The sequence below is a fragment of the Eumetopias jubatus genome, unplaced genomic scaffold (assembly GCF_037043125.1).
Source record: "Eumetopias jubatus isolate StellerSeaLion01/CBP00866 unplaced genomic scaffold, mEumJub1_p1.0 scaffold_7, whole genome shotgun sequence".
Lineage (NCBI taxonomy): Eukaryota > Metazoa > Chordata > Mammalia > Carnivora > Otariidae > Eumetopias > Eumetopias jubatus.
In genome coordinates this window covers 123,182,260-123,194,844 of record NW_028274813.1, presented here as the reverse complement: position 1 = coordinate 123,194,844, position 12,585 = coordinate 123,182,260, and the positions used below count along the sequence as shown (strand labels likewise).

General features: G+C 43.5%; 1 protein-coding gene across 6 annotated transcripts in view; it reads right to left on the bottom strand.

Moving 5' to 3' along the window:
* AP3S2 (adaptor related protein complex 3 subunit sigma 2) overlaps positions 1–12,585 on the bottom strand; it is a 53,800-nt gene that overhangs the window by 17,517 nt on the left and 23,698 nt on the right. For 4 of the 6 annotated variants that reach the window (XM_028122149.2, XM_028122145.2, XM_028122144.2 and 1 more), the window contains one exon: positions 10,877–10,948. The exons of the other annotated variants lie outside the window; for them this stretch is intronic. In XM_028122149.2, the coding sequence (XP_027977950.1) occupies positions 10,877–10,948 (72 nt within the window). The remainder of the gene's footprint in view (positions 1–10,876; positions 10,949–12,585) is intronic. 6 annotated transcript variants of the gene reach the window in all.

The window sequence follows — 12,585 nt, the reverse complement described above, 5'->3', positions numbered from 1 at the left end:
TCAGAGAAGAGTTCATCAAATGTAAAACATGGGCTGGGTCTTGAAGCCTGGAAAGCTTGACGGGGGGACGTGAGGGTGCTGGGAGTGAAGGGGGACTGGTGTGGGCACAGGCAAAAAGGTGTGAATTGGCATGGCATGTATGGAAGACACGTCTCATGGGCCTGAGGGGTCTGGGTCCCCAAGCAGAGAGATCCTAAGGGCCATGAGGCTCCACAATCCAGAGATCCTTGGAAGCAAAAGGGAAGAATGTCGAATGGAGGGAAAATGGTAGAAATGTTTTCTATGGAAGGTCAGCCCAGTGAGGGAGGCTGGGGGAAAGACTGGATATGGGTGCTAGAGCTACATGTTAGTTACCTGGATTTAGGTCACGTGAAGAAAAACAAGAAAAAAGAGAAGAAAAGGCAGAAGTGAACCTGGAGAAAATACTGAAAGAAGAATCAAGACCACCTGGTGATCACTTAGAACTAGAAGGTAAAGGCAGGCATCCCTGAGACTGCATACCTTAAAGAAAGAGGATGTTGCCGACAGGCTGGGGAAGTTGAGGAGAAGATACTGGGTGGAGAGGTTAGTGAGTGAAAGGTAGGCAGGAAAGGTGGTGGATCGAGAATATGAGTGGCCTGGTATGGTGGCAGGTCATCCAGACGAAGGGGTATTGCACACTCTGGGAAACATAGCCTTCAGCTTGATCAGAATGAAACGTAGACGTTGTGGGGCGCCTGGGTAGCTCAGTCGGTTGGGTGTCGGACTGTTGGTTTTGGCTCGAGTCCTGTTCTCAAAGTCGTGGGATCAAGCCCCGCATCAGGCTTGGTGCTCAGCACGGAGTCTGCGTGGGATTCTCTCCTGTCCCTCTGCCCCTTGCCCCCACTTGCGCACAGGCACTCTCGCCCTCTCACTCTAAAGTAAAATACATTTTTAAAATCTTAAAAAAAGAAAGAAAGAAAGAAATGTAGATGTCATTCCCCCATCTAGATCAAAGCACATGTGTGCTCAAGGGTGAATGCACAAAGAGAAAGCCAGCAGGGTGCCCAGGAACTGAGATATGGGGCACACACCCAGTTCTCTCACTGTAGGGAGAGAAAGGAGCAGCAGTCTTAAAGCCCAAGAGGTTGGGCCCAGTCAGCAGAGAGCCTTCCATTCCTTTCCTGAGGTTTCCATAACCAACATCATTAAACATGATACCTGCAGGGCAAATTCAGGTATGTAGATTCTGAAAATCTAAAGGGCCGCATTTATGTAGTGACTGGGCAAAAAAAAAAAAAACAGGGAAGTAGGGGCGTCTGCCTTCCGCTCCGGTCATGGTCCCGGGGTCCTGGGATCAAGCCCCGCATCGGGCTCCCTGCTCTGCGGGAAGCCTGCTTCTCCCTCTCCCACTCCCCCTGCTTGTGTTCCCGCTCTCGCTGTGTCTCTCTCTGTCAAATAAATAAAATCTTAAAAAAATAAAAAAATAAAAGTGTCACTTTGAAATAAGTTTAAAACAAACAAACAAACAAACAAACAAAAAACAGGGAAGTACTCAGCTCCTGGCTTTGACTGGATGACTTTTCGTCAGTACTCTCAGCAGTTAAACCAGCAGGAGTGGGCCCAGGCAGGCCTCTGCCACAGCTGCTGAAAATATCTTATGGTACCATGGTACAGACCGAGCTGACATCACAAATGGGTTCAATAATTTGTTCTCTACAGAATGTGAACCTTAATTCTTGAGGCCATAAACAGATAAGGCCACAAAGATTTCACAATGACTGAGAATTAAATGTAGTGTACTGTTTTCACCAAGCCTGTAGATCCATCTGCCTTCAGACTCATAAACGTATCCTAAGGCACACTCTCCGCCATTAGCCTTTCTTGGCACACACTCCCTTGGCCCTCCCCACTTGTGCTCTGGGCATAAATCATAGATCCTAGGCTAGGGTGAAGGGGCTAGTTTGCAGACCATCTACCCATTTATCTGGCTTCAAGCTCAGACTTTGCCTTAGAGCAGCAGAGAGCGATTTTAACTGTTTGCTGTGCTAGGCAATAAAGCTTGTAGAGAAAGTACTACCTGGACTCTTCAATGAAGTTGGCCTTAAGACCCCAAGCAATAAACAGACAATATATGTACATGGTACAACATTTCTCAGAAGTTAGTCCCTACACTTACCTAGCTCCTCTCCCCAGAGGCAGTAACTCTTACCACTTTCTTCTGTAACAATGACTTACAGTGACTTACCCGATCCTCTTCCCCACCCCTACACCTCAACTCCTATTACAGAGCACCCCTGAATGACTTGGGAGTTAGGGGCACTGACCACCCCCAATGCACACACAGCCAAAAATCTGCATGGAACTTTTGACTTCCCCAAAACTCAACTCCTAATAGCCTACTGTTAACTGGAAGCCTTACTGATAATATAAACAGTCAAGTTACACAGATTTTGTGTGTTATTTGTATTCTATGGTGTATTCTTACAATAAAGTAAGCTAGAGAAAAGAAAACATTAAGAAAATTATAAGGAAGAAAAAATACATTTACAGTACGAGGTTGTACTTATTAAAAAAACAAAACTCGCATGTAAGTGGGCCCACACAGTCAAAACCGTGTTGTTCAAGGGTCAGCCGTACCTCTCACCTTTCTCACTTCCATCCAGCCATATCGGCCTCCGGGTCCTTGTACCTGCTATTCTATCTACCTAGAATGTTCCTGTCCAGAAAGCCACATCCTGCTCACTTTAACTTTCTACTTTGCTCACAGGCCACCTTATCAGAGATGCCTTCCCCAGCCACCTGATATACTCAACCCTTACCTGCTCTATTTTCTTCCCTGCACTTATCACCACCTGGTGTACATTTTATCTTCCCCTACCAGATATAAGGTTTGTGAAGACAGGAATGTTTTACTAACTTTCCCAAGCACCTAGAATAGTGGATGGATAAGTGAATTCAACAATTGAGTAACTAGAATGTACTAAGTATCGTGTTAACCAGATTCACAGTGGTGAACGAGACAGGCTGATCCCCACCTTAATAATGGTATGAAGTGGGTGAGGGGCAAACAAACAAGAGCTAGGTGCTCTCATGATTCCCTGTCCACATGTAAGTTCCTAAGGCACAAGTCCTACAATTCCTATGTGGCAGAATCAGGACTCAAGCCCAGGCATGCGGGCTCGGGGGTTCCGTGCTCTTAATCAGGTCAATGAGCAAAAACAACACATTATGTTAAAGGCAATGGCAAAAGTAGTTGAGGGGTGCTGGGGGGAACAAGGCAAGTGTACTTATTTCCGTCTATGGGCAGGGAGAGGAATGTCAGAAAGGTTTTTCGAACACTAACTTCCTTGAAGGGTGAGTCAGAATCGTCAGTCTGGAGATGCAGGGGGCTAGAGATTCGGTTTTGGATGTAAGTGAGTCTGAACTGAAGTGAGTTCAGTGGGTAATTTAGAAGTCACCAGCAGACAGATGACTGTATGAGATTTCCTAAGAAGACAGCAGCTAAAAGAAGAGAAGAGGGACTAAACTACGAAAGAAGACTAAAAGGCCAGATGGAATGGCCAGAAAGGTAGAGAAAAGACCAGGTGAACATGTACGATGGGAACGAGGAACAAAGAATGCTTTAAGGAGGAGGAAGTGTGCAAATGGCTCGGTGAAAAGATCCCTGGAAAATGCCCACTGGACGCAGCACCGCAGAGGACGAAGGTCTCAGGTCTGCTCACCCTTCACTCCTTCACACTGTGCTCCCACCCCAGAGGGTATCTGCATGTGTATCAGGCAGGGGCCCTGCTGGCGTTTAGTCGAGGGGGTCAGGGATGCTAAATACCAGCAACTCAGTGAAAAACTGCACTACCCGAAATGCCGATAATGTCTGCATTGGCTGACTCTGTGTAGATGGAGCTGCGTTTATGGGTGGTTCCAAGTCTCCCCGAATGTTCACACGCTCCTCCCCACCCTTCGCCATACCGTCGCTTCCTACTGCTTTGTCTCCTAGAATTCTGGTTTTGGAATTAAAAACAATTTTTTTTTTTTACAGAATTAAAAACAATTCTGTAAATGTCTACATATCTATCATAATATTCATGCTTTAAAACTCTCAAATTCTGAGATTTCTGAGCTTTAATGCAAAGAATGTGGGTTTTTAACGTTCTGGGCATTTCAGCCTGAGCATCGGCTTGCTGATCTGTTACACAGGGGTATTACCACCTCCTTTATAAAAGATGACTGGGCATAAAGTTCCTAGCGCAATGCCTGGCACCAGGCAGCTGCCCAATCAATATTAATTTCCCTTTTCATGACTACTCCTCCCCTCGATGAGTGCTCTACTCAGGAATTTATTCAGCTTTCACTGCTCCTCTCTGGCAGCGCTGATCTTCTAGCGCACACTGCTCGGGTTTTTCCCCAGCTATCTGACTTTGGGCCACCACACCTGTGGTACCCCGTGTTGTTGTGACCCAGCCAAGGCCGCTGTGCTCAGTAGGCTGCCTAACATGTCCCATGTCTAGGACCCCAGATGCCCAGCCAGAGCACAGGGGGGCCGCCATCTACCCTGGCCACTCCCATTTCAGAGCCTAGCCTCAGAAACAGCCATCTCTTCAGAGTTCTGCTTTCCTTTCTCTATCACTGATCACATTATCATTAAATCAAAGAACTCACAATTAGGTACTATATTATTCTATATCAAAAATTCATATACACTTTACTTTTACAAAGTACAATATGCAGATGTACTATATATATGTAACTAAATGCAGTGCTTGTGCTCACTTCTATAAAAAGTAGTGCAAGACAAGAGCCCCCTCATATAACACCATGCCTACCGAGAAATTACACTCAACTTCTGGCATCTTTTTCAAAAATGTTGCTTACTCCAAGACCAAGGAACACCTCTATGGGATTCAACCTTCTAGTTGGGACTATCAGCTTCTTGAGGGTAGGGCATTTGTCTTTTCCATCTTTGTATCTCCATATCTAGCACAGGGTCCTTCTCATTAATAAATGTTTGTTATTCATCTGATAAACAGAGGGGGGAAAAAAGACAAAAAAACATTCTCAACAGACATTAGTACTTTAGGCCAGAGAGCCAAGGTAACAATAGATGATTTGAGGAAAGCCTTTATAAGGAAAGAGGTATCTGTCTCCCAGATAAGGAAGCAATTTATTCTGTTAAGGAATTTTAATTTCCTAAATCACCTTAAATTCATGTGAGAGGTACAGGATAGGAATGTCATAAATTCTGGTAGAGAAACTGAAAAGCTGTTACATGAGATGCCTTTTTCTAAGAGTCAACCATGCTTCCCTCTTTCACGAGCATTCCTGTATCTTTTGGATACCAAAACTTCGAGGTTCCTGCCTGTAAACTGATCCTGAAGCAAATGTCAGCTTTTCCTCTAAGAAAATAAATGAAAAAAGTGTGGTAGTTATTAGTAACACTCAAAGCTATTGCAGGTTTCCCCCAGTCCTGGGCACATGGCAGGAAGGCACTTCCCTAAGCCACTTAGGTGTGGGCAGATGACTTGCCTGGACCAATGAAATGTGAGTACAGTGGGTACAGCATGGCACTTTAAGAGCCAGGGCACAAGTGTCCAGCTGGAAGTACACGTTGAGAAGGATTTCATCAGCTGGAACACCCAAGTGACTATAGTGAACACCACAACGGCCACATAGCATGAGTGAGAAATAAACCCTGTTGCTATATAAGCTACTGGAATTCTGGAGTTATATATTACCTCGTCTACCTAGATTGATGCAAACATCACGCCTGACAAAGGGTTCTCAACTAGGGATCAAGAAATTCTGGGTTTTGCCTCAGAACAGGCCAACCCTCTCTTGCATCATAAAGGATTACAGCAAGAACAGAACTGATCTCAATTCCAGCCTTTTAGGGCACCTACAAATCAACAAAGTAATATATAATGTGTTTTATCTGCAACATATTCAAGTAATATCATTAGGATTAAGTTTTAGTATTGACTAAAATCTTGACAAACACTGGGTTTTATTGAAAAGGGAGGATAACAAACAGAGAGCTCTAAAGGTCAGATTTTGCTGTCTTGTGTACACTATCATCCTAATGCCCTTAACCATGAATAAGGAATGATTAAACAAAGTAAACAGGCTCTCTGCAATTTCAAGTGGCAGACAATGAGTCAGTGCAAAGTTCAAGTAAGGAAAGTGAAGTAGTGTAGCAGACATTAAGAGTGGTTTGGAGCAGTCTCAGCTTTTCTTTCTTTTTAAACAAAGTATAGTGATGTTAGCAATTTAAGGAATCATCATTGCTAGTCTCCGTTAGTTGTTCTGAAAGGATAAGATACTGGCCTCTGAAAAATATTCTGCCACAAAATTCTTATCCATCAAGCATCAGCAGAGAAGGGCTCAGGATACAATGGGGCCAAAGGTTGGCCTAGGTTCCCCTCCTCTCTCTTAGGCATAGCCAGAAAGACACAGATAGCCAGGGATGATCAGCACACCAACTAACACTTTCTCGAGCACTAAAACTCAAACAGAATGTCTTATTCTTCTATGCCAAAACAGCAACTTCTTCATCACTAAAAACATACTAAGTATGTGTCCCTCACTCTTTCTTCTATTCTTGGAGACCAGCAATCAGAATACCTGCTTCAATGCCACTAGGGTGTGGCAGAGGGCCTTAACGTCATTAGGGTGTGGTGGGCCTTAATGAGCTCTGTTATCACAAACTCTATTCCCATAAGGGACATTTTAAATAAGCACCGTCCTTTATTACGTTTATGATCCTTTCACCTTGGGCTCACCAGTTCATTACAATTTTGAACCCTCAGCATTTTCCCATTTCAGCAGTCTATACTTAGCAAGAGATTTTTAAATTCCATACTGTGAGGTTTCTTGGCCTCAGACCCACCCAAAAGCATATGTTTCAGCTCTCCTGAGATAGCCTATTGCATACTAAAGTCCACAAAAAAGGCTGGATAAATTCCCTTGACGCAGCCACTGAATCGTGACTCTGATGACCAGATCCTGAAAGCCCAACTGAGTGCCAAATCCAGCTTTGCTGATAAGCCACTGGTAGATCAAAATGTTATGCTACCCACATGGTTTTCTTTGAGCAAAACTCAATTCATCATAATTAATTAACATCAACACCCAACTTAGTCATGACACTGAGCTATTTGGGGATTTCCCAAAGCAAAAGGGACCCAGATGCCCCAGGCAAGGTAAGCTCCAAATGGCACAGTATGGACTGAAGACTACCCCAAAGACTCTGAAATCAGACTTTACCCAGCCCGCAGCAGCTTAGAGCATGAACGACCTGATGACTCTAGTGACCTGGGCATCTTTGGAACACTCAGGTGAAGACTACCTCACTCAGGTACCATGCTGGATTCAGTGAGGGAGACAGGGCAAACACAAAGATAAGGGTGGTCTAATCAAGTCAGGAAAACATACAAACCTATATAAACTTAGGTACATATGGCCAGAAATAGCACTATATATGGTCCACAGAGTTCATCACAGGCCAGGGTGATGAGGACAAGCTTTAGGGTGGTAGGATTCGAGCTGAGCCTGAATGACAGGCTGGATTCAGTTACAAAAAGATGTGAAAGGCAATTCAGGCAGAGGCTCTAAGCAGGAATTACAACATGACTAAGACTGGTCCAGTCTGGCTGCAGCAGAGGTATCTGGTAAGAAGTAATGGTAAGCAAGGGCAAGATAGACTAGGGACAACTGTAGACAGCCTTGAAGACCTGGCCAGGGGGTCAAGGCTTGATAACAGGGACCAAAATTGGTCTGTGCTCAAAGGAGCAGCTAGTCTAATGGGTGCTTTAGGGGGAAAAAAATGTGTGTGTGTGTGTGTGTGTGTGTGTGTGTGTGTGTGTGTGTATAAAATTCCCATGTGCAGGATCAACAAGAGGGAAAAAGAAGTAAGGTTAGAAAACCTGACAGACACAACTGAAATCGAGAGGCACCATAAGTAAAGACAGTGCTTGACCCATAGTGGAATCGGCATTAAAAATACAAAGGACGTTACTGGGGCAAGGCAGGAAATTTAAATATGAACTGTATATTGAATAACAGTATTTTTTAGTGTTATAATTCAAATATGTTGATTATGCTGTGGTTAAATTACTGTGTTAATTACAGAATCATGCACAACGTATTATATAAGACAATGACCTTGTTCTCGGAGATGTCTACTAAAGTATTTAGGGATGAAAGGTCATGTCGTCTACAACTAACTTGGATGGGTCGAGAAGAAAACTATATATGTAGAGAGACGTAAAAGCAAGTGTACCAAATGTTAATAACTGGAGAATGTGAGAAGGGATAGAAGAAGTCTATGGAGAGAAGCAGCAGGTTTTAGTGACCGACTGGCTACTGGTGGCAAAGAAGGGGGGGCAAAGTTTTGATGTTCTGAACGTACTTGCCAGAGGATGGTGGCAGCACCAATGGAAAAGAGAGGCTGGAGGAGGACCTGGTTTTCAGGAGACACATGCCGCATCCAGCTCTGGGTAAGAAGTGGCTGGAAGAAGTGAGATGCTGGAATGAAAGGAGGAGGAAATGTCGTGCAGCAGTGGGAAATAGAGGGAAGGGACTCAGGCCATACCGGACTAGAAATGCCAAGTCTGGGAATTACCCGGCGGGCAATTTAAGTAGGAGAACAGGATGAGATCTAGGCTAGAAACAGGAGTGTGAGAAGAGTGAGGTAAGAGATGACTGACAACAGAAGTTAGTGACGGAGGTGGGAAGAGAGTAAGAGAAGAGCCAGGAAGGCTCTACGTAACAGAAGCAAAGGTGGAGAAAGGACTAAGAAGGCAGTACCTCTTGGAAGGATCAGTAACATCAAATGCTGCAGAAACCCTCCAGAAGGTGATACTGGCAAACAGGATTAGGAAAGTACCAGTGCCTTTTGGGTGAGAGTGAAAACCAGGAGACAGGGCTCCAAAAAAGGAACGGATGACGCAGAAATGCAAGACTGGATGCAAATCACTCATGCATTCAAGATGTTCACCTTAAATGCCAGAGTGGAGATGAGATGCCAGGTAAAAGAACGAGAGAAGCAAGGGAAGAGCTGGGTTCTGTGAAAGACTGCAGCCACAGCAGCAGGAACAGATACAGACAGCTCAGAGGCACCGTGGTGTCTGGCAAGGAGAGACGGGAAGAGGATCTGGATCCACACATGGGACGAAACACACTCTCCTTTAGGCCAGAAAGAAAGGGAGAGAGAGGAGGTGAAGAGACTTAGGGTAGAGAGGTTTCTTCAATCCAGAAGGATGGAGTTCAAGGTGACATTCCTATTGTCTTCTGACTGGCCCTCTGCCTACCTATCAGTAGAAGATATGCCTGAATTAGCAACTGCTCTACGTGAGGGCAAAGACAGGCCTGAGATGGAATTAAAAAAAGTCACCTGCTGAAAGACACCTTCAGACAGTGTAAAGGTGAGCAGGGTGAGGTCCTGGCTCCTTGCATCATCACTTTCCAAAGATCTCGGGAAATATGGACTGTAATTTCCTGATGTCACATTAGCAACTAAAAATAGTTTTATAAAGTATAAAAGGAATCTGCAGCAGCAGCAAACTACTTTATGGAACCTATTTAAAGATAAGACACAGGAGAAAGAACAACATTTTGATGGCTTTTTACTTCCTTTTTAAAGCCACCACCGCTAGCAGGGACGGACACTGGGTTTGACCTATGGCTCTCCTTAAAGGAAACTACAAGATAGCGCCTTGAACAACTGACATGTTTAAAGCAACTCTAAATGCTTGCAAAGAGGAGGCAAAGAGGTCTCTGAAGCTTCTAAGATTCTTTCATATGAAAAGGGAGAGTGACCACTTCAAAAGCACCAATGAGCTCTGGATCCCTTGAGCCTATCAGGGAGCCCCAAGGCAAGTATCTCTGGCAAAAATGGGCTTCTGTGATTCTCTTGTACCAGGATGCTCAGGGAGTCTTAATGCCAAGCTAGGTGTTGAGAGAGAAAACTTCACTCATTCCAACATCCAACCTTAAGAACGCACTCACTGCATTCGCCCAGAGAGTGTCATCTGAGAATCTCAGGAGAGTTAACAGAGACCAAAGATCCTATTGGAAAATGACAAGAAAGTCCTCTAGAGGGCAATGCTAGCAATGACGGATCTAAAAACAACTACCTCGTTGGGATGAAAATAGAGTAATAAAGGATCATGGCTTAGCAATGAGTCGTTATCTCCTAAAAAATCATTCGCTCTCTCCAAGGGCCATGGAGCATGGTGACAACAATCAGCTGAAGAAAACCGGGAGCAAGCACACCTAAGGTGAACAGCACTGGATACAGCATGAGCCCAGCTGGATAAAATACATGCGACAGTTCCTATCCCCTTGTTGGCTATCTCCTACCTTTAACTTGGCACATGAGGACAGAGGCCATGTCAAAGTGATGCTAGGAGCACAAATCTGAGAACATGTACTTTGTACCATTCAATTCTGCCTGATGGTCTGCTTCCCTACAGAATATCACCTGACCTCAAACTCTGTTATAAATGTCTGAGTCACTGTGTTACTCTTTGGGAGTAACTAGCTAGGTCAAAGACCCTGTGTCATGATTCTTCCAAAGCTTCACTGTCACTGGATTATGCCAAGCGAACTCATTTTACAATCAACATCAAACAATTTCTCTCGCCATTGGTGTGGCAGCCAACCATTATAGCGACACCACTGCTCTCTACCAAGAAGTCTGCCTGTAAAGAGATGAACCATGACATAGGTCCAGTAATCTCATGTTGTGTTAAAACTGGTAACAGATCTTAGCAAAACTATTAAACTTAAGTTATTAAATGAAACAAGTCTGGGACTACCCCCAGAGTAAGAAGCCACAAGAAAGAACATAAAGGTGTAGAGGTGGATAGAAATATCCTAGGCTTTTTGTTTTCTAGTAACCCTGGTTAGGGAGAGAAGGTACCTTATCCATATGGAAGATCAAATCCAATTCACAAACATTTTCAAAACACTTATCCAGGGTCTCCACAAAAACCTAGGAAACAAGGAAAAACAGATCAAGAAATAGGAACATATTCACATCTTCATAAATGTCACATTTGAAAGTAAAGAGGGGCCGCCACGATACTACTTACCTTATGATAAATCTCAAAACAAACCAAAAAACTACCAGCTTCAGGCAATCACCCTACCTGTCCCAACTTCGAGGGCACAGTTTAGGACAGGACAATCTTGTTTTTAGTAATAGCAATACAACCAGCAGCAGACACATGGGATTGTCTTCCCCCCTTTACAAGGTGCTAATTTACACAGAAAAATAACAAACTGAAATACCAACTACTTGCAGTCCTTTCCACGAGCCTCCATGTATACATGTACAAAAAATTTTTACTAGTATGGTGTCATCACAGTTTTGTCCTGCTAATTCCACTTAACATTAACTTCAGAACACCTTTCCATGAATCACGTAAGATACTCACAATTTGAAGTTTTTAACTTAATATAACATTTAAACAGAAAAGCATACAAATGATGAGTACAGCTTAATGAATTTTCAGAATGAACACATCACATGATCAACCACTATCCAAATACCGCAGTGGAATGCTCCTAGCTCCCTCATGCCCCTTCAGCCAAAACACCCTCTCCAAAGGTAGCCACCATCCTGAGTTCTATCATCACAGTTGAGTTCTGCCTGGGAATTTACATAGGTGGCATCATACAACGTGTATTCCTTTTGTCTGACTTCTTTCATTTAACAGTGCTGGTGAATTCCTCCACGCTGCTGCATGTCATAAAAGCTTGTTCATATTCACTACCGGATAGTATTTCATAGAAATATTTATGCATTCTCCTACAGATGGGACATTTGAGTTGTTTTCAGCTTCTGACTGGCTATAAACTAATAGAAATGGAAATCATATTTCTAGCTACTCTGGAAAACTCTTTGATATTATTTATATTATTTATTTATTATTCGTTGTTATTTTACTGTTTCAGCAATTCTACTCGTAGGCACGTACCCAACAGAAATGCATATACATATGTATATACATATGTATGCCAAGAAAATATCATAATTTCATATGGAAGAGTTATGGACACATAACTCTTTACATTTTTATCAGTGGCTTTTTCTAGAAGGATAACATACTTGAATAGGGGCTTCTTTTCAATCCCTGAGCACTTGGTGAGCCCTTACAATCTAGCAACTCAAGTCCTTCGGTTTGGGAAAATTTTGCCAAATGCTTTAGTTGAGAATGCCCCCCTTGCCCTGTCCCTAGTATGTCTTTCCGGAGTGGCTTCTGCTGAGGTACCAGACCTCCTCATTTTCTTATCCTTCCCCTTCCAGTTTTCTCTCAGGTCTTTAATTTCTAAGAGAACATTTTGTTTCATCTTTCTTTTTTATTTAGCAGACCGTTTTTTTGTTTTGTTTTACTTCCCTGTGGCTTAAAGACAGGGGTTTATTTTACTGTTGTCCTTTCTTTTATGGTCCCTATTTCCTCTACATTGCTCTTTCCGGTTTGTTCATTTCAGTCTTCACCTTCCATGTTAGAGGCTTTCCTCAGATTACTGCTTGGCCTTGTTTTTTCAGTCATACGAATCAAAGGCTGACTGGAAGCTCTGCAACCCTAGCTATTTGCTGGGGATCCTCCCCTTCATCCCTTTAGG